We start from the raw sequence: 23,486 nt of genomic DNA on the forward strand, positions 1-23,486 counted from the left end.
TTTGCGATCTCAGAGGCCAATCAGGGTAAAATTCAAGATGCGTGCGAGGCACTGGACTGCAAGTTAAAAGAGCTTGGCAATAGAGTGACAGCAGTGGAAGAAGATGTGGGAGGTCTTAGTAAGAAGGTAGATGTCCATTAAAGGGAGATCAGAAACTTAAGACAAGAAGGAAAAAACATGAGCGAGAAACTCGAATCCTTGGAAAATCAGGCCAGAAAAAACAATATAAGGATCTTGAATGTCCCGGAAAATCAAGAAGGATCTGATATCAAAAAATTTGTAACCACACTTCTTGCGGAACACTTCCCATGGGTGAGTAAAGAAATTCTAGAAGAAGATATACAAAGGGTTCACCGAGATCCATTCAGAAAAGCCAAAGAAACGAGAACACCTAGGAAAATCCTCATCAACTTTAAAACTTATACTTTGAAGGAGAGAATACTCGGTGAAGCTTTAAAAAAGGGAGTTTTCAGTAAGGACAACTGGTCCTTTAGGATAAGGTCAGATATGTCCAAAGCCTCGCAAGATCGGCAGTGGGAATTGGGACAATTCATGACAGAACTAAAGTCCCTTGTGGCCGTGGTGCAAATGAAGTTCCCTCCGTCGCTCAGAATTTTGTGGAGGAATAAAATGCGAAACATACGAGACCCTGAGGGGGTCAAAGAATTTCTCGAGATGGCACGAGACAACAAAAGGTCTGAAAATCCCACGAACCAGTAAAAACATTCAAGAAACATTCAAGAAATAAACCACGGAAAAGCAGAAAGAGTAAAGAAAAGCGCAAATGGAAAATAGAAGAGTCAAGGAGCCTGAAAGGGGCAAGAGAATAGCCCTGAAAAAAGAAGAAGATGAAGGCTTCCCCAGGGAGGGTAAACAAGATGCACATGAAACAAAATCAAAACATATAAAACAGAACATGGGTGGGAAGCAAATTAGGGAAAAAAAGCAAAAAAAAATCCTCAAACTTTCAGAAAAATTGGGAATTCAAGGTCTCAGCTAGTAAAATCATTATGATTACCAGCATACAATATACAATTCAGGTAATAGATGGAGTCAATTAACAGAAAGTTTAATATACTTTCATGGAATGTAAACGGGCTCAGGGTGAAAAATAGAAGAAACAGAATTTTAGAGTATCTAAAGACATCAGATAGTGAGGTGATCATATTACAGGAAACACATCTCTTGAAAGAAGAATGGAGCCAGATAATGAAAAATCTCAGGTGGGTGAACACGTATGTATGCACGAATCAGGAATGCAACGTAAAAAGGGATAGCTATTATTTTCAAGAAATCCCTAAAAATCAAGCTCGAATCTTCTGAAGTAGACAGCAAAGGTAGATGGGCAATAGCTAGGGTAAGATCTGGAAATAATTTCTACACAATAGCAGGATACAGATGACTCAGAACCACTACAAAAGTTGTATACCCACTTGCTGTCAGCCACCTCTCCAATTATATTAGGAGGCGACTTCAATATAATCATGGACCCTAAAATAGATAGATCCCCCGGGAAGACATAAAAATCTCCCAAATATGAGAGAATGGCTTGGAATCCACAGGAGAGACCTAAACTTATTAGATATTTGGAAAATAAAAGGGGATAAAAGACAACCTTTTACTCTACATAATAAGAAACTTGGACATAGGTCAAGAATTGATTATTTTTTATTTGATAGAAGCCTCTCAGAAGATGTAATAAAACTAGAACATCTTCCTGCTTACTTATCAGATCACTCTGCAGTCCAGCTTACGGTTCATAGAACGGAAATTAAAACACAAAATAGATTGACTATCGAACGGGTTATACTGCTCGACCAACAATGCATACAAGAGCTTAGGGAAGAAACAGAACTCTTCTTTGAAAATAATAAGGTAGGCACAACAAGACAGATTACATGGGATACTTACAAGGCAGTCATAAGAGGAAAATTATTAAGCCAAGGAGCATTCAGACTAAAACCAATAAAACATAAGATAAGTGATCTGGAAAACTCAATAAAATTGCTGGATGCACAAATATTGGTTGAGCACAGAACAGACAGAAGAGACGGAGAAGGAAAGACAAAGACAAAAAGAATGCCCTGTTGATATCTTAGAAGATAGAGTAAGGACGAAGTGGGAAGCGAGCAAATTAGCAAACCATGAGTATGGGGAAGGTTGTGGGAAACTTTTGGCCTGGAAACTAAAGTCAGATCAAGCCAGGAATAAGATAGTAAGTATACAACAAGACACCCAGTCACCTCCATCATTCGAAGAAACGGTAATTAGGCAGGAATTTACAAAATTCTTTGCAGAGTTATACTCGGAAGATGTAAACCCTACGCAAGAACAAATAGAAGGCTATTTGAACACTCTACCCACCCTTGCCCTAACAGAGGAGGAGAAAAAAGTCCTTAATGAAGAATTCTCTAAAGAGGAAGTGGAAGAAACAATAAAGGGATTGAAAAAAGGAAAGGCTGCAGGCCCAGATGCCTTTCCAAACGAACTATATATGGCACTTAGAGAAACGCTGTTGCCACAAATCACAGACTTACTCAATCTGGTGTATAAACAACACAAAAAGATCCCAGATTCTTGGAATGAGCTATCATAACAATAATCCTAAAACCCGGGAAAAAGCCAACACTATGTGAATCAGATCCACCAATTTCACTGCTTAATTGTGACTATAAGATCAGCACAAAAATCATGGCAAAAAGGCTGGGGAAAACGATGACCCATTTGATTCACACTGATCAGAAGGGATTTATCAGAGGAAGACAACTTCAAGATCTGACCCATGAGTTATTTGGGGCAATAGACGTTGCAATTTCCGAAAAAACCCCTCTTACAATTCTCAATTTTTGATGCCGCAAAGGCTTTCGACCGGGTGAACTGGTCTTTCTTGAATAAGGTTATGAGAAGGAATAATCTGGGTGAATCCTTTTTGCATATAGTTAATGAGATCTATAGAACGCCAAGATCAAAAATTTTGTTGAATGGGTGTTTAACCGATAACATACGAATTGAAAGAGGCACCAGGCAGGGTTGTCCACTCTCGCCCCTACTTTTTAATTTGTATATTGAGCCTTTGGCAAATATGTTAAGGGGAAACGAAAAAATACTCCCATTCAAACATCAGGACTGGTCCAAAAAAGTGGCCCTGTACGCCGACGATTTAATGCTCTTCACCAACGACTACCAGTCCTCCATAACTGAAATCAAAATCACTCTAGAGAACTTTGGGAAAGTTTCAGGTTATCTGGTTAATCACTCTAAAACCGAAACCATGACATGGAGTACAAATCTTTCCAATCCAAGTATCAAGAAAGAAATTAAATATTTAGGAATCACATTAGTTCACGATCTGGAAAAAATACAGCAGATAAACCTAAAAAGAGTGGCAGGCGAAACAAGAACATTTTTAAAGACCTGGACTAGCCTCCCTTTAAGTTTCATAGGCAGATCAAACATTATAAAAATGTCTATTTTACCCAAATATACTTACCTTTTCAACACAATTCCATTAGAATTTTAAAAGACCTCACTAAAAAAATTACAGGGAGAAATCGCGAGCTTTATATGGGCGTCTAAGGGAACTAGAATATCGTGGGAAAAAATCAGAAGAAGAAAAGAACATGGAGGGATAGCTAGCCCTGACCTGTGGGAATACTATAGAGCCTTTTTCTTTAAAAACATGAGACCATTGCTGAGAGTCCATCATTACTACCCTGAATATCTTCAAGCAATGACCATGAAAGTTGACCATTTCCTATATATATTCGGCCACCCAAAATTCTTTAAAAAAATAAAATTGAAGGTTCTGAAGGATGCGGCCAGAGTATGGGTCCAGATCAGAGGCACTCTAAACATTTCATACTACAGCCCCCTGGCTCCAATATGGGACTCCCCAGGAACCCCAGATTGCTTAAAAGATAGCTTGGCAAACCCATTAAAAACAGCTAACATAGTGCACTGGGGTCAAATACTAATTGGGTCATCATTGATCACTTGGGAGAACCTTCAAACCATCACCAACTCTACTATTTCCAAATTCAAATGCTATCAGCTATCCAGCTGGGCAAAAACTACTACACTTCAGGAAAATGACACTGAAGAGCTGGAGAAAGAAATGAAGAAAGTCTTACCCATAAAGAAAGAGATAGCCAGATGGTATTGGGCCCTAATAACATCAGAAGATGAAAATGCTCAGACCGCAGAACTAATCTGGGGGAAGAACCTACAAATTCCAGACCTTGAGGGGGTGTGGCTAAAATCAATCGAGAAATGCTGGGCTACACTAAAATCAGCAGCTCTAAAAAGGAACCATATCTTCACGATCCATAGGGCCTATTGGACCCCTAAAAAATTGTCCAAATTCAAAGGTGCTCAAATCAGGAAATGCCCGAAATGTGGAAAGGAGAAGGCAGATGACATACACATCTTTAAAGAATGCCCATCTCTCGACGAGTTCTGGTCTGAAGTGGGTAAGACCGTAAGTTCAATCCTTCAACAGCAACTAACTGTAAGTACCACTCTTGTACTTTTTGGGATTGACAGCAATATAGGAGCGGGTAAGCTAACAAAAGAGCAAGAAAACTTGGTTTTTGTTTTGATTCTCCTCGCAAGAAGAGAGATATGTATTAAGTGGGTTGGTCCAGTACCCCCTACGGTTGGGGAATGGATGAATTCATTTTTGAAAACAAACAAACTAGATAGAAGGGGAAAACATACTAACAGAAACAAATACTGGGAAATATGGGAAAGTCAGTTTAATCCTAACTAGTGGTCGAGACGGAATGAAGATCCTATGATTAAGCGATGGTAACTTCTATTGATGGGTATAATACTCATCAAGTAGTCAATGGTGGCTATCTCTCCCCCACTAACGAAAAAACAGAAAAGTTAATTATGTGATGGCTCCAAAGGGGACTCCTCTGCAAATTCGATCGATTGGGAAACTCCCCTTGCTCACTCGTATTTGGGGGCAGTGCCGGTACCTTCATTGCAGAGGCTGAAACCCGGGATTCCCAAAAAACATAAAATCGCAATATGAGGATTAAAAAAAAAAAAAAAGGGAGAGTAAAGCAGCATGTTCTGTGGTTTCATTTGTCTTTTACCAAAATAGCCATAAACTGCTGCATGAATGTTCCAAAGCTTCACGTCAGAGGGCTTTGGTTTAAAATGAAGGGAATTGCGTTGGCTAAAGCATTTTTGAAGAAGTGGGGTAACATACAATTCACCCTAGCAAATTGCAAATTGTTGAGGTGTTATCATAAAGTACAAAATACATTGACATTGATCAAATGATGCCACAGCTATTAGCAAATCAACACCTTTAACGGTGCCCCCTTTTGCGTAATCTGCTCAAATTTGAAAATGCCAAGGGGATTCCCTCATCTGCATTGGGTACGCCCCAATGCAAATGAGGGAACACCCCTGAAGATAGCGCTGGCACTTTATGCACTCCACTACATCAAAAAGTGCCTGTTGGTGAAACGAAAAAGGCCCACTTTTAGAGCAGTTAATTAATTCTGCTTTCTGGAGGAGTGATGGAAGACTCTCACACCACATTTGTTGGATAATGGCTTATATTAGAAGGTAAGAAGAGGTTGCTTCAAGCTAGGATCACCTGGAGGTTCATCAGACCATCACCATCGCAGCCTGCAGTTCCATCAGCAAATGCTACAACAATTAGTGATGCCATTGAGGAATCAGTCGATGAGGGACAGTACAGAGGGTTTGGTAGTACTTCACTAATCCATCCACTGAAAAAACTAAATGTTTGCAAAGTGATTTGAAACATCTGTATGCAAGAGCACTACCGGACAAAAGCTGGAAATGACTTCTTTGGGAGAACGACCACGTCTCACTATTTAAGAACCAAGGATCACAACAGCCATGGTGGAAGAGAAGGGTAGTAAAAATATAATGCGAGTGGCTGCCGGGGACCTGCTAACATTTCACTGGATGTTCGTGAGGAAGTAGAAAGTTAGGTGAATCCAGAAATTGTGAAAATGGCAATACATTGCACAGAGAAGAACCTGTGTTTTACTTGAAGCAAAATGTATGAATATAAAACAGACTGCGGGGGCACCCCAAAAGAGAGTTTTTAATGAAAAAAAATATTCTTTTTTTCTCTTGTTTTTTTTCAAGTGGACATTTTTAACGTTTGTTATAAACAAACAATTTAAAAGTACAAAAAAGGAAATAATAAAAAACCAACGAAACAAAACCCCCTGCCCCAAAAAGATTTTTTTTAGAGCCACTTTTAATTGTGAAAAAGTAGAACTATTACAGAAAACATCATAAGGGCTGTATACAAAGGAATTTTGGTGTAGGTAAAGTAGTACTCCAGTAGTAGTCTTTTGAAAACTTTTAAATGCCTTTGGAAATTGGCTTCAAAATGTGGGAATGCAATGAGAATATTCAGCTAACTGTTATAGCCAATTGGTACAAATAGAATGGCCTGCACTTTGAAGGGGTATTAGAGATCCGCTGCAAGAGGATGTTTGGGTGGTCCGTAGGACCAGTGACAGCTGACACTGATCAGGCGTGACCGGGATGGGGAAGGGGTGTCAAAACAAAAACAAACCTTATCGGCGCACCTCTCCTCGCCCATCTCTCCCATTGAGCCATAAACACGAAGCACCCAGACTCCCCTAAGACAATCACAACGCTTAAATGCAGTGTTGTGATTGGTCTGAGTGCTGTGGTTTGGTGCTCAGATGGGGACTGGGAGCCGCAGCATGTTCTCCACCCAGGCTGTAATGCAGCCTGGATGGAGAACATGCAAAGTGCACATGACTGTTTGGCTGGCCCTGGCTCCCCCTGCTCTGTGAGCAGTCCCGCCCTTAAAGCTGCCACAGCAGGAACAAAGAAAATGATAATAACGTTGAGTTATTATCATTTTAGTTTTCCTTTTTTACACTGCTGAAAATCAGTAGGGGGCCGCTCCTCCACCTTAGCGGAGTAGCTACCACTGCATAGGACCCCCTCCCCCCTCCAGAGGTCACCTCTCAGGGAGCGCACTGATAGTGCACCACCTTATAGGAGGCCCATCGTCAGTGCACCTGCTGAGAGCTTCTTTGCTTGTGCGCCCTCATCTATAATAAGACACAGAGATTCCCTCATCTGCATTGGGTACACTCCAATGCAAATGAGGGAACGCCCCTGAAGATAGCGTTGGCACTTTATGCGATCCACGCTATTAGTATTACAGAAGGAACGGCACAAGCATTTGCGGCCCCGTCTGTAATACCAAAGTGCCCTAGGAGTGCGCAAAGCAGGCACAAACGGCCGTTACGCCTCCGGGGCACTTTGTGTAATACAGCCCCAGCAGTCATTTGTTGAAGGCTTGGGAAGTGGTAGGGGAAATGTAATCATTTACTCATAGTTTCGTAAGGTCCTGTCCCATCGCACATTTGATGAAAATATCAACCCGCACAAAGTGGTGGTGGGGGGGGGGGTCAGATCCATCTGCTTAACAGAGATCCATGAGTCATTCTATTGGGACAAGTCTCTTTTTAGGGTAGGGTATATTCTCTCTCTAACTCCACTACCAAGGAAAGAGTATTCTATATTTCAGTTCATATTTATACAATTAATAGTATATCATCGACATTCTGCTCAGAAGGGGCTTCCATAGAACACCTCTCCAGTCAGTATACAGCAAAGTGATATTTTGGAAGACATATGTGTTCAGCAATTGCAAATATATGAGCCTTATAAAAAGCTGTTCCTTGAAACAACCATTGAATAAGTACTCTCCCCTTAAAAAAGGAGGAAAGTCCCATGAAATTACTTTAGCAGTCTCCTCTCTTTTCAGTTTGTGTAGCAGTTTGAAGCCTTGCCTTCCCGCAGCTGCAGCCATTATGGTTCTGAAAAGTTTGGGCGTTTCTGGTCGCGTTGGTATCAAGTGTGCAAAGTGGGAAAAGCCTTTTGTTGTAACTGATGGTCCTTCTGCAGGCTTGCCCTTGTCCAGTAGTTTTCTGTGAATAAGAAAGTAGAACATTATTAATACTTTTCTCTCAAACAATCACCAGAAACTTGCAGACGTTCAGCCCTTACTAGGGAAATAGAGATAAATTAGGTATTTACAACTGGGGAATATGTACAACCCCCTACGAAGGAGAACAAAACTTCCAAGCCTTTTCTTGAACTGTGTAAATTCATAACCACCTTCCACACCATGATGTGTTGGCTGTAAGGGCTCACTAAACATTTAAGTGTTGATACAGTTCTGTTTTATTCTACAGGGGCCTCAATATCGACTGTACTGCATATATTTTAATTCAGGCACAGGATTGGACTGGCCTATATGGCAATCAGGCAGTGCCCGATGGGCTGGTCTGGCAGGTCAGGGTGTGGGCCGGTTTTTTGCCTGTTTGTGGGCCTTATTTTTGGTCTGGTGGGCCAGTTTTTACAGTTGATTTTCATGATATTAAAACAAACATTGCCTGCAAAAAACTCAGATTCTTAGAGTCTTCTGTGCCTTGCAAAACACTGATATAGCATGTCACCCTCTGTTACAAGTTCAAAGCAGCCCCAATTTTCACACATGGGCCATATTTTTAGCTTTTGAATTTACTAAAGGGGGCCACTTTTATTTTGGTGCTAAGCTTTTTTTCTTGCCCAATTCAAAGCTGCTCAGGCATTTATCTATGTATTTGAACTCTGCCAACTATATTTGTACTCCTTGTACTAATTCTGTACCACTGATGGTAATGCATAACTGTTACGTGTTAATCAAGGTGAAGCATTCAATCTTGATGGAGCTATCATTTGGTGGAAATTGTAATTGTTGGTCAATAAGGACATTGTCTTTAGTCGTCTACCATAAGTCCATACAATTGGCAAGTGGTGTTATGTTTACATTCGTTGGCCACTAAGGACCTTATTTAGAATTTGATAGATGTGAGATATCCAACCAAAAGCAGCAGATATCCCGTCAGCCAACTACTAAATTGTATGAAAAAAGAGAAGTCTTTTATGTCTACATTTACCAGCACAAAGAAAAAAGACATTCACAAATACCTACACAATCCCCTGAGGTCAGTGTTCGAGGGTTTCCATGGTGGTTCCCTGCCCCACTTGCTCCTAACTCTAGCTAAAGTGGGCATTCTCCATTCACTATTTAAACATCCAGGGTAAGCCCCACCAGTAGTCTGTGTCTCAAGAGTCCACTTTGACTCGGCTCTAAAGTCAAAAGTAATCCAGATTATACACATTATTCTAGTCAGCAAGTTCCCTCTGAGCTGACTGGTCAGAATTCAGTCTTGCCCGCGCCGGCAGGCTTGGAAGGTCCGGAGTTTCAGAGTGTACCCTCTCTGAGGCCATTGCAATGGCAGAGTCTAGTGACTTTATTTCATGTGGCCGAGACAGGCTGCACTTGCTATTTCCTGATCTCCTTCACACATCGTCTTACTCGACTGACAGGGGTAAGGTGACGAGAAGTTCCTGGTGCTCATCCCTTGGTTTGGTGTTCCCACAGTGACCTTACTGATACTCTGGGACAGTACACACTTCTGGCTAGGCCCAGGGACCCCCTGTGGTATACAGAGTCACCATGTCCCTACTGTACACTGACCCCAACCCCTTCCGATCAACAGGTGTCTGCACGTCATCCCCTCCTGGCATTTGTGGTTGCCCATCCACAGCTGCACACGCACATAGGCTCAGCCCAACTGGCACAAAGTGCAGCACAGTTCATGTGGGGCAGTCCCTCCTGGCACTTGGGTTTGGCCCTTAGCTGCATACAAGTTACAGCCCAATCGGCGCAGTGGTCACCATGGCTCACTTTACGGCAGCCCTCTCCTGATATACCCTGGTCGTCAACTTTGTCTTGCACACGTGCAATAACCCGATCGGTACAGCAGCTGTTTCCTCATCCTCACAATGGGAATCCACTCAACAGGATTTTGCATCAGGCATTTCTTCCTCCGATGCTCATTTCTTCCTCACAGGGCACACTGGTCTTGGAAAGCAGGCAGGCAGGCTCCAAGTCAGGTGGGAATGGGTTCCCTTGGTGATGTATGCTCACCAGCAGGGAGACTAGCAGGCCTTGGCTCCCATTCCTGATCACAGGCAGAAGTCTTGCAGAGCTTCTCCTCCTCACACAGCCATCTGGCTGCTTGGCAGATTACCTTTTTTAGGGCCTCAAGCTTCTCTTCTTATACTCCATTTCAGATACCAAATGTGATTTAAGATAGGAGTCCTCAAAATGTATGTTGGGGGCTTCAGCCTCTTTTGAAGTGTCCACTCCTCTGCCCCCTTCTTCCTCTTGACAGCAGTCTGTCACAGCAAGAGTGTCTCCAAAGCTGATAGCACCAAAACAAAGTCCATGGGAGTGACCATAGTTCACACCTGGAAGTCAGCCACAGTGATCTATGTATCAAAAGGTTAGCTTAGGGCCCTAGCCCTACTCTTTATGATTCCCTTGTCAGCCCCTTCTCCTGCTTGAGAAGAACCCACGCCCCTTGCTTGTGTCCTCACACTGAATCAAAGAGTACCCTATGATGTGTATGGGGAAAACTGGTTTTCCACTCTCCAGTGTGTCCCACCAGGCTTACAGGAATACAGCAGTACACAAATCTGTCTGGAGGGATTCTCTACCGCCTCATCTTCCAACATGCAGCAGGGATGTGCCTCCCAAAATGGAACCTAGGACCCTCCATGTATTGTACCAGCCATTGGCACATATAATCCCAGTGCAGGTATGCAGCATATACACACTGCACAGAACTCTAACCTTCCTTTACTGTACTACTCATAGGCACACATACACCAAACCCAGGCCCTCCGCATGCATGCACTGCACATCAATGTATCCTTCATGTACTGTACCACTCAGGCACACATACATCCAGCACATGCGTTTAACATGCATGAACTGTTCCTGTCAAGTAGTATTGTACACTCATTGGCACACATACATCCAGCCCGTGCATTTAACATGGACGCACCGCACCCATCAAGTATTGTATCACTCGCAGGTACACATACATCCTGCATGTGCATTTATGCTAAACACATTGCACAGCACTGCATCCTTTGTCTACTGTACTACTCATAGACACACATACATCCAGCACAAGCCCTCAGCTGTCAAGCACTGCACAGTACTGCTTTATCCCTGTATGGTACTCTTCCCAGGAATATATACACCCAGCGCATAAAGACCAATAATTCACTACATATGACTTCACACCATACTGATTTAGGCCAAGGGTGAGCTAAGCACACAGCAGAGGAGCTTTAGAATAAGTGAGCCTTTAGGCCTTACTCTGGTAATTCAGTTAAAAAAAAAGATCTGATCACTACATGGTGTGCCTCCACCGCTGCTTAACTCCTGGTGAAGGCAGTAACCTCTCACCACTTTTAGGGTAGCACTTTGGGTCCCCTAACAGTCCGAATGGACCACAACCCGTGAGACAGGCCTATGTCATAGTGGACACACATTATCTGTGTTTGTCTATGACAACACAAATCAGCATTAGTGCTAGAAATGGGATTCATGTGTTATAATGAATGTAGAAAATGAAGGAAGCCTCCTCATGTTAATGCAAGTATCAGCAGAAAGAGGTGTACAGATGGATGTGTTAAAGGAAAGATACAGGCCTAAGCTGTCCATACCAGCAGATTAAAATGCACTAATGGAGTCAGGACCTGGGGGAAGGAAAGTAGACATGAAACCTTAGTAGAACGGAGAAATATAAGTATACACATCAGAAATGGAAAGTCACTGATGTGCATTGCCAGAACACTTCTCTGAGAAAATATGCAGCTAAAGCAGCACAGAGGCACATGATAAGTGGGAGGATAGGCCTTTCAGAGCAATAGACATGCGGAGAGTAGGGCATTGCTAGGATTCAAATCACCGAGAAATGCCAAGAACATCGGGGGTGCAGCGGTGGTGTGAAAATGTAATAATAACGTGCACATTAGTCGCATTCCATAAACGTGTGGTTTGATTTTTTTTGCAGAAAGTGTTAAGTTTTTAAAGATAACGTTGTGCTTAATCAAACATAAGATTTAATATGGACATGTATGACATATTTGTGGTTACAAAAGTATAAAAGAAACTGTCTGCCACATTGTAAATTGATGTTTAGATTTCAGTTCCAGAGAGCTGATTGAGCTTCCACGTTCATTTTATAAACTCCGTACTATATTGCCAACAGAATTAGTTATGTTATGTTACATGAATTTGTAACGCGCACAGCTACTGATGAGTGTCCCGGCGCGATGCTTAGCGGGGTGTAGAGAGTGAGATTCAAGAAAATAGATGTTTTTTCAGTTTCCTCTTAAAGGCCACTGGGTCCTGGATAGTACGCAGGGCAAGAGGAAGGGAATTCCAGGCAACAGCAGCCTTCACCGCAAAGGAGCTGCCCCCTAGCCTCGGAAACTTGGAACGAGGAACCTGTGCAAAGCATAGTATGGTCATCTATTCTTTCGTAAAGCAACACCTGGTTGGCTGAGGTACGCACCCAGGCTAGTCAGAAACTACCACTCTTGTCAGGGTAAGCTAGATACACAATAAAATAACCTACCCTCACCCTGACCTTTTCACTCTCCATTTCCTTTCTTTGAATGACATTTAATTTGTGTTTTTTCAGGTGTTTTTTCAGTGTTTATATGTTTACACTGGTTAGGGCTAATTCCCTTTCGGTGGGGTTTTATCAGTTAATATTAGTTTAAACCTAAAACAGGATACCCTACATATATTGAATGCAGCATCTGCTGGCATGGAACACAGGATGTGTGCTATGTTGTTTTCACTTTTGTCTGCACCATTTGTAACAGTCAGAAAATGCAGGCTGTATGAGTGTGGTGAGGGATCCTCAGGGTGGCACAATAAATGCTTCAGCCCTTGGGGACCCTATTTATAACCCATGCCCTAGGTACCAGGGGTAACATTTACTAGGGACTTACATGGGGCTAAAGGTCTTGTCAACTGAGGAACAATTGTACAGGTTTAGGAAAGGAATCTGGCACTGGGTACCTGGATAGCAGGAACTCAGTGCACTTATGTCAAAATCGCATCAGATATCAGGTAAAAATGGAGGGTGGCCATGTCAAAAAGGGGCACTTTCCTACACAACCCCCCAACACCCCAAACAAAAGAGAATTAGACTAACCTTTCCCATCATTTTAGTCAAAAAACCCAGGAAGGTAATCTGCATTGGCATTGTCAGTCCTGGTTTATGTTCCACTGTAAAGTGCAACTTTTGTTAGTAATAGTATTGAGACCTCTATAGTGTACACAAAAAATCAGCTCTGTTTTACCACCCTTGAAATGAGGCTTGGGGACTAAAACCACAGGGATAGCCTAGGGACTTTCAGACGGTTCTTGCTAGGTTCTGCCCTAATGCTTTCTTTCACTTGGTCAGACTGTCTGTATATTTTATTTTTGACAAGTAGGCTGTCACCAGTATCTGCCTGATGGGCACACCAGCTAGTCTGAATGAGGAAAAAGAGCCCAGCATACTGCTCCAGGACTTGCCTACAGTCAGCGTGCTGTTGGTCAGAAAGGGTGATCCTCATCAGTTTCCATAAGCATGTCCACATCAGCCCTATCATGCAAAGGTTTTAGGCAGTTTACATGGATGATCCTGTGAGGGCTCTTGCAAGCGCCTAGCTCAACTAAGTAGGTGACCTCGCCTTGCTTTTCAAGGCTAGGTTAGGGACCACACCATCTGTCCTAAAGGGGCCTGGGAGCCACAGGCTCCAATACCCATACCGTCTGTCCTGTTTGCAACTCCGCTAGTGGAACCTTTTGGTCAGACCAGAGCTTCTGGAGCTCTTGCCTGCTGGCCTTAAGGTTTTTGGACATTTGTTTGTGGGTGATGAGGGATAGTGGACTTGTAAGTCATACCACACTCATTCCACATTGCCTTTAGGTGTGCAGAAATGACATTACTATCTCTGTCTGATACCACTCCTTAGGGAAACCCACTTTTGGAAAAATACTTAAGAGTGCTCTGCCTACTGCAGGAGCAGTGGCAGTCCTAAGTGGAATGTCTTCAGGATAGCTTTCTCATTATCCACCACTGCTAGTATGAAGCTATTTCCTGATAGTGTGGGAGGGTCAAGGGGACAATCAGGTCAATCCCTAACTTTTCAAAGGGAACCCCAACCACTGGAAGTTGAATTAGGGGACCTTTTGGGAGTTTCCTATCTTGCCACTGGCTTGACAGGTAACACCAGACTTGAAAAAGCCCTTCACCTTCTGGGCCATACCTGGCAAGTAGAAGTGGGTGACTAACTTACTCCATGTGTTTTGTCTGGCCAAGATGCCCAGCTAAGGGAATGTCATGTGCTAGAGAGAGTAAGAACTCTCTGTACTGCTGAGGCACTACCACTTTCCTAGTAGCACCAGGTTTAGAGTATCTGGACTCATTATTCAGGAGTCCTTCTTCCCAATGGGTTCTGTGGGAGTCACTGATTTCTTCCATTCCCTGGTCAGCAGCTTGCTGTCTCAGGCTCTCAAGAGTCTGACAAGTTTTCTGTGCCAGGTGCAACTCTAAAGGGTCCCTTGGATCTAGGAGCTCTGCTGTGTGGTACACAGACAAAATATCAAGTTTTAAATTTCGATATACAATTATATCGAAGTTTAAATATCGATGGGACATAATATAGAAGGTAAGTAATATCGACAGTCTTAATATCGATATTAGTAATATCGAAGTTTTAAATATCAATGTCAGTAATATCGAAGTAAATAATTTCGATGTTACTAATATCGATTTTTAAATAGATTTTGTGTATATTATATTGTATTTATTATGTTTTATTATTTATTTTTAATGTCATTTAATTTAATATTGTCTTTTAGTACTGTAGCGGGTTGTGGGTTTATAGGGGAATAGGGTGGGAAGTAATTTAATTATGTTAAATTAATTATTAATTAGTAGGAATTATTAATTAATTATTTGAGAATAATTTGTAAATAATTTTAATTAATTGAATAATTGATAAATATGTTCTGTAGCGGGTTATGGGTTTATAGGGGAATAGGGTGGGAAGTAATTTAATTATGTTAAATTAATTATTAATTAGTAGGAATTATTAAATAATTAATTGAGAATTATTTTTAATAAATTTTAATTAATTGATTAATTGATAAATATGTTCTGTAGTGGGTTATTGGTTTATAGGGGAATAGGGTGGGAAGTAATTTAATGTTTAAATAATTATTAATTAGTAGGAATCATACATTAATTAAAAATAATTGGTAATTATATTTAATTATTTTGGTAATTCTTTTTAATTAATTGATTAATTGATAAATATGTTCTGTAGCGGGTTATGGGTTTATAGGGGAATAGGGTGGGAAGTAATTTAAATATGTAGAATTAATTATTAATTAGTAGGAAGCATACATTAATTTTTATTAATTGGTAAATAAATTTAATTAATTTGTAATTCATTTTAAATAATTAATTAATTGATAGATGTGTTCTGTTGCGGGTTGTGTGTTTATAGGGGAATATGGTGGGAACTAATTTTAATGTAATTAAGTAATAATTAATTAAAAATATTTGTTAAGTTAATTTTATAATTGTTAATTATTTAATAATTGGTAATTAAATATTATAAAATGGTATGTATTTCATGATTTTTATAGGTTATATATATTTTGCTAATCATGTTTTTAATAATTATGTATATGTATTGTAATTTAAACCCCTACGCTATGCAACACTTTCCCTACTGTTGCACTCTCTGGAGTGGGAATAGTAATTTAAACCCCTACGCTATCCAACACTTTCCCTACTGTTGCACTCCTGGGAGTTGGAATAGTAATTGTTACCCCTACACTATCCAACACTTTCCCTACTGTTGCACTCTGTGGAGTTGGAATAGTAATTGTTACCCCTACGCTATCCAACACTTTCCCTACTGTTGCACTCTCTGGAGTTGGAATAGTAATTTTTAATCCTACGCTATCCAACACTTTCCCTACTGTTGCACTCTCTGGAGTTGGAATAGTAATTGTTACCCCTACGCTATCCAACACTTTCCCTACAGTTGCACTCTCTGGAGTGGGAATAGTAATTTTTACCCCTACGCTATCCAACACTTTCCCTACTGTTGCACTCTCTGGAGTTGGAATAGTAATTGTTACCCCTACACTATCCAACACTTTCCCTACTGTTGCACTCTCTGGAGTTGGAATAGTAATTTTTAACCCTACGCTATCCAACACTTTCCCTACTGTTGCACTCTCTGGAGTGGGAATAGTAATTGTTACAGCTACGCTATCCAACACTTTCCCTACAGTTGCACTCTCTGGAGTGGGAATAGTAATTGTTACCCCTACGCTATCCAACACTTTCCCTACTGTTGCACTCCCTGGAGTTGGAATAGTAATTTTTAACCCTACGCTATCCAACACTTTCCCTACTGTTGCACTCTCTGGAGTGGGAGTAGTAATTGTTACCGCTACGCTATCCAACACTTTCCCTGCTGTCGCACACTCTGGAGTGGGAATAGTAATTTTTACTCATACGCTATCTAAAATGTATTTTGCTTTTTTATTAGTATTATGTTGTTATTAATTGTTATTTATGTGAATATTTTATGTAAATAAACATATTAGTAATTTATTAAATTTTTATTTGTTTATAAGTTATGAAAATAATTAATTTAGAGTTATTATTAATGAAAAATATATTATGTATTATATATTTATTAATATTAATTTGTATTGCATTATGTATTAATTTTAAATATTATAGTACATTTTTAAATATGTTTATTACATTTATAAGTATGATTTTGTTAATATTACATTTTTATTATATTAACAAAAACGATATTTTACAAAAAACGATATTTTTGTCATTCTATATTTTATTTTCGATATATTTGTAATTACCTTGTTAGGGATAGGATTCCTATATTTTTGACTTCGATATTTTTGTTCCGATATTTTTGTATATCGATATTTGTGTTATCGATATTTTGTCAGACATTCCTGCTGTGTAAGGCCAAAGTTCCTGGGTATAAGAAGGTTATGCTTTTTTCCCTGTACACCCACATTAATTTTTATTAATTGGTAAATAAATTTAATTAATTTGTAATTCATTTTAAATAATTAATTAATTGATAGATGTGTTCTGTTGCGGGTTGTGTGTTTATAGGGGAATATGGTGGGAACTAATTTTAATGTAATTAAGTAATAATTAATTAAAAATATTTGTTAAGTTAATTTTATAATTGTTAATTATTTAATAATTGGTAATTAAATATTATAAAATGGTATGTATTTCATGATTTTTATAGGTTATATATATTTTGCTAATCATGTTTTTAATAATTATGTATATGTATTGTAATTTAAACCCCTACGCTATGCAACACTTTCCCTACTGTTGCACTCTCTGGAGTGGGAATAGTAATTTAAACCCCTGCACTATCCAACACTTTCCCTACTGTTGCACTCCTGGGAGTTGGAATAGTAATTGTTACCCCTACGCTATCCAACACTTTCCCTACTGTTGCACTCTCTGGAGTTGGAATAGTAATTGTTACCCCTACGCTATCCAACACTTTCCCTACTGTTGCACTCTCTGGAGTTGGAATAGTAATTTTTAATCCTACACTATCCAACACTTTCCCTACTGTTACACTCTCTGGAGTTGGAATAGTAATTGTTACCCTTACGCTATTCAACACTTTCCCTACTGTTGCACATTCTGGAGTGGGAATAGTAATTTTTACCCCTACGTTATCCAACACTTTCCCTACTGTTGCACTCTCTGGAGTTGGAATAGTAATTGTTACCCCTGCGCTATCCAACACTTTTCCTACTGTTGCACTCTCTGGAGTTGGAATAGTAATTTTTAACCCTACGCTATCCAACACTTTCCCTACTGTTGCACTCTCTGGAGTTAGAATAGTATTTGTTACCCCTACACTATCCAACACTTTCCCTACTGTTGCACTCTGTGGAGTTGGAATAGTAATTGTTACCCCTACGCTATCCAACACTTTCCCTACTGTTGCACTCTCTGGAGTTGGAATAGTAATTTTTAATCCTACGCTATCCAACACTTTCCCTACTGTTGCACTCTCTGGAGTTGGAATAGTAATTGTTACCCCTACGCTATCCAACACTTTCCCTACAGTTGCACTCTCTGGAGTGGGAATAGTAATTTTTACCCCTACGCTATCCAACACTTTCCCTACTGTTGCACTCTCTGGAGTTGGAATAGTAATTGTTACCCCTACACTATCCAACACTTTCCCTACTGTTGCACTCTCTGGAGTTGGAATAGTAATTTTTAACCCTACGCTATCCAACACTTTCCCTACTGTTGCACTCTCTGGAGTGGGAATAGTAATTGTTACAGCTACGCTATCCAACACTTTCCCTACAGTTGCACTCTCTGGAGTGGGAATAGTAATTGTTACCCCTACGCTATCCAACACTTTCCCTACTGTTGCACTCCCTGGAGTTGGAATAGTAATTTTTAACCCTACGCTATCCAACACTTTCCCTACTGTTGCACTCTCTGGAGTGGGAGTAGTAATTGTTACCGCTACGCTATCCAACACTTTCCCTGCTGTCGCACACTCTGGAGTGGGAATAGTAATTTTTACTCATACGCTATCTAAAATGTATTTTGCTTTTTTATTAGTATTATGTTGTTATTAATTGTTATTTATGTGAATATTTTATGTAAATAAACATATTAGTAATTTATTAAATTTTTATTTGTTTATAAGTTATGAAAATAATTAATTTAGAGTTATTAATGAAAAATATATTATGTATTATATATTTATTAATATTAATTTGTATTACATTATGTATTAATTTTAAATATTATAGTACATTTTTAAATATGTTTATTACATTTATAAGTATGATTTTGTTAATATTACATTTTTATTATATTAACAAAAACGATATTTTACAAAAAACGATATTTTTGTCATTCTATATTTTATTTTCGATATATTTGTAATTACCTTGTTAGGGATAGGATTCCTATATTTTTGACTTCGATATTTTTGTTCCGATATTTTTGTATATCGATATTTGTGTTATCGATATTTTGTCAGACATTCCTGCTGTGTAAGGCCAAAGTTCCTGGGTATAAGAAGGTTATGCTTTTTTCCCTGTACACCCACATTTTGCGACTTTGGTAACTGACTCTTACTGAGCCCTGGGTTCTGCTAATCAGGCCCAGGGCTCTGATGAAAAAATTATATGGTAATTAGGCATAATTACAATTGGCAATGACAGACCCTGTAAGTCCCTAGTATATATTAGTGCAAGAGGGTGGTCCCTAGTCTAGAGACCCAGCAGATTCCCTGCACTTGCATGTGTGCACTGCTAACCCTGAGTGGAACTTGTGTAGTAGCAATTTAATAGTTAACAGAAAACTCAGTGAAAATCTGCGGAGTTCTGTGGCTGGTGGAGTTACTTATTGCCCCTCCCCCTGTCCCCCCCACACTCCCTTGCTCAACCCCAGGCCCCCCCTTGCTCTAAACCACCTGCCCAACCCCCACCCCTCCACGTAGTGCCTGCTTAATGAAGTAAGAGACTTACCGCTCTCCTCCAGTACCAAGGTGTCCTGACTCCTGCCTGCTCTGCTCCTGCGGCTCGTTCCATTCGCCTTCCGCTGCTCGGGTTCAATTAATTACCAGGAAGCACTGCAGTGTGCATGGTGTACTGCGTGAAGGCATGACTGACTCCATTAATTGAACCTGAGCAGCCTAGCAGCGGAAGGCGAGTGGAGCGAGACACAGCAGCAGGAGCAGAGCAGGCAGAGCTCAGTGGGACTGGAGGAGAATGGTAAGTCTTACTTTGCTCCTCTGCGATTGCGGAGTTTTGGAAAACGTCTCACTCCAAACCGAGTGCATAGTTTTAAAAACCAGCAAACTACGCTGGCAGAGCAGAGTTATACACCCACCCTTAGTCATTTTAATGGCAGTCGTGCTTTGCAGACTGTCTTTAAAAGTAAATCACATGCAAAGTCAACTTTGGTGATGTGGGCACTTTAAACGTGCTAATCTACCCTATTTGTACATATTAGGCATCCCAACTGTCTACCCTGGGTGCCCCAGGGGTCGAGGTCATGTAACTATAAGCAGGGACCTTTTACAAGATGTTTCATATGCCCTGGTGAGGGAAAAATGCCCATTTCATTTCTTCCCATTGTGAATACAAAGCTGCATAGGCTAACATTGCAAACTTTTATTTAATTATAACTATTGCTAGGAAAAGAGTAACATTTCATTCAATGACTTAAAAGATTTGTATTAATAAATTCAACAACTTGCCACTGTTGAATTGGTCATAACTAGTGCACTAAAGAAGTTCTAAGACTTTCTTATAAGTGAGCAAAAATCTAGCCTCCTAGGGCTCTCCCCTGATTGGACAGCTCTAATAGGCATATACAGGCTGCTTTGATTAGGTGATGTGTGGCCTGGCCGGAGCAGAGGTTATCTGATGGTGGGAGGTCTGCAGCTGCAAAGACCAGGCCAGGCAGGGAATGGGTAACACATGAGCTTCAAATGGAGCAGTACAGTAAAGAATGCCAACAAGGCCCCCCCCCCCCTTTTTCTGTCAGGGCCAGGAATGGAATTTGCAAGGGTCTAGAGCGGAGGGTTCAGGTAAATGAGCCATACTAGAAGATTGGTTTAGCCAGCTCTTACTCTTCTGGAGAGAAATCAATCATGTTGGATTTTGGAAGAGAAGTGCTTTGTGGGACAAGAAGATGTCACACTTTGGAAGAAGCTGTGATGCATTTGTGTGGAACCCTGCACCCCATTGGACAAGGGTTCCCCCCGCTTGTTGCCACAGATCGTTGAATAAATAGGTGCGAACTGCAGGACAACTCAGTTCTGTATTTGAATTTGCTGCCTGAAACTACTAGAAGAAGGACTGTCCTGCTGCACAGGAATGCTCTCTGAAGTACTACTCCTGTTTGCACACTTGGAACTACAGCCGTGAAGACTTTGCCTTGATTCAAAAAGGATTAATGAGTGGACACCCTGAAAGCAACAGGTTAAAAGAGCTTGCCTGCAGCATCTCCTCCAAAAAGTCCCTAGCCTAGACTGTGTCCAGCTGACTTTTAAGTATTTGCCCAGGTGCATTGTGGTAATTGTAGTCCGAACTTCCAAGGACTGTCTCAGAGGTTTTGACCTTTGGATTTGTGATTTGGACACTTTGAGCCCAGGAAATTCAGGTAGAAGTTCCCGAGGTTTGGGAAACTTTGGGGAACTTTTGTGAAAAAGCTCCATTAGGTAACTGACCAGAAGTCGAAAGTTAAGCCGACTACCTTCAACTGCGACCCAGCCAGGAATTCAGGTTTTTCCTGCTGAAAGCTATAGACTTCCAGGATTTCACCAGGCACTTGCAGAAATCAAGCTAGTGAACGCGCACCAAATCAAGCCTTCTGTAGAGGGCAGATCGACGTTGGAAGGAAGAGCTCCAGAAACGTGTCTAAGTGTGAAGGTAACATTTTGGCTGGGTCCCCCCGCTTAGGGTATCCGGCCAGGACTCCGTAGCGGTCGGCCTCACACTTTGAGTTTGTCCTGATCAACCAGATGTCCCAGGTTGGCGTCATTTGTTTTAAGCACAAGAACTTTGCAAATAGTGATGTTCCTGTGGCAATAGGGGCTTGTAAATATGCCCCATTATTTTCACATACTACAATTATTTTCACACACACTAGCCTTCTTTTTCTTACTTTACAGATGACCCTAAAAAATGTTCTTCTTTTTGTAATAATTCTACTGAAAAAAATGTAGAACCTAGAAGGATCATGGATCTCTAGTTGAATTAGCACAGCGTGTTTTTCTGGAGTCTGAAGTTGGATTTCTAAGCTTAACCAAGCCTTTTATCGAAGTCATTACACAATTACAAAAATTATCCAAAAGTGAACAAATCAGCTATTTATCAGCTTTGCCTCATTTCAGGAGTCTACAGGTGTTAGACCTGGCATCGTTGGCGTGGTTTCCACCAATCTTTTTGCCTCTACCTCCTGTATTTTTGATGCTGTGCTGGATTTGTTTTTGATGCTTTGGGCACTTTGCCACTGCTGTTCAGTGTGAAAGTACAAGTGCTCTCTGTGTAAATTGTGATTGTAATTGGTAATCCATGATTGGCATATTTGTCTCACCAAGAAGTCCATAGTAAAGTGCACTGCCTGTGCCAGGGCTGGTGATAACAAATGCTACCAGTGGGCCTGCAGCTCTGATTGCCACACCCACATGAGTAGCCCTAAAATGGTGCCTCAGGCCTGCCATAGCAGTGCCTGTGTGAAGTCTGTGAACTGCCATGTCCTCCAGGTCAGTGTCCACACTGGCCAGGCCTAACCCTTCCCTTTCTATGCACATTGGCCACCCTTATGGAAGGCCCAAGGTACCCCCTTGGGCAGGGTGCAGTGTATGTGAAAGGTAGAGCATGTACCAGTTCAGGTGACATGCTCTGGTAGTGAAAGGCAGCCATTTTCGTTTTTCACTATTGTAAGGCTACCTTGCCCATATGCTATCATGGGGAATGCTGGCTACAGTGGCTACCAGCATATCTTCCCATAGGAGCAAGGTAGGACATACAAGTCTGGTATCCCTGAACTCAGAATTTAATAACACATCTTTTAGGAAAGGTGTTTTTTAAATCCTGTGTTTGAGAACAGCACTTTTAGAAAGTTGCTGTTCTCTTGTCTGACCTTCCTGTGTGCCTTGGCCTGTATGTGAATTGACTGTCTGTTTGTGAGGGGCAGGGGCAGGGTGGCTCCCAGAGTCTGAGTGGGCCAACCCTGGGCTGAATAGCACCATCTGCATCTAGAGTGGTGGGAGGGAGTAGCACCTGGGCCTAAATAGGGCTGGGCCTGCCTTCCACAATGCTGGCTCCACCTCTTGCTGGGCTAACACCTCCCCAGGGTCTCAGAAGTAACGCATCGCTTCTTTTCTACCGCTACAGCTTCTGTGCTTTGAACTTTTTATCGCAAACAAAGGTACTGTTGCTAAAACATGACGCAACTGTGGATCATTTTATCGCTTACCTTAAGAACTCTTTGCAACCATATTCTTGAACTGTGTATGTTGGATTTTTGTCGTTTTGGTCTTATGTAGTTTAGATTACATAACTTTATTTTTCTAAACTGTTGTGGAGTCAGTTTGTGGTGTTTTCACTGTGTTACTGTGAGTGTTGGTACACATACTTTACACATTGCCTTTGATAAGCCGTGGCTCCTCGTGCCAAGCTACCAAGGGGGTGAGCAGGGGTTATCTAAGAGTGTTTCCTCCTTACTCTGACTAGAAGCAAGGGTCCCTATTTGGACAGTGGTGCCTACCTCTACCAACTAGAGACCCCCAGTTCTAACAACAGGCTTCTCAGAGCATGGACAGAAAAGAGGCCTAGGGACCAAAAGAAAGGTTGCCCCCATTAGCAAATCAGTTAGCTTAAAAGTGTTCCACATCTACAAATGATGGCAATTGGGAACTTGTACAGGCACGATGTATAGGTGTTTTGCATTTCA

The 23,486-nt window shown here is 41.0% G+C and overlaps 1 protein-coding gene across 1 annotated transcript in view; it reads right to left on the bottom strand.

The window, feature by feature from the left end:
* CNGB3 (cyclic nucleotide gated channel subunit beta 3) overlaps positions 1–23,486 on the bottom strand; it is a 673,231-nt gene that overhangs the window by 92,837 nt on the left and 556,908 nt on the right. The window contains exon 15 of the mRNA XM_086918038.1: positions 7,787–7,973. Coding sequence (XP_086774164.1) covers positions 7,787–7,973 — 187 coding nt within the window. The remainder of the gene's footprint in view (positions 1–7,786; positions 7,974–23,486) is intronic.

Source organism: Lissotriton vulgaris, chromosome 4_1 (genome assembly GCF_964263255.1).
Source record: "Lissotriton vulgaris chromosome 4_1, aLisVul1.2, whole genome shotgun sequence".
NCBI lineage: Eukaryota > Metazoa > Chordata > Amphibia > Caudata > Salamandridae > Lissotriton > Lissotriton vulgaris.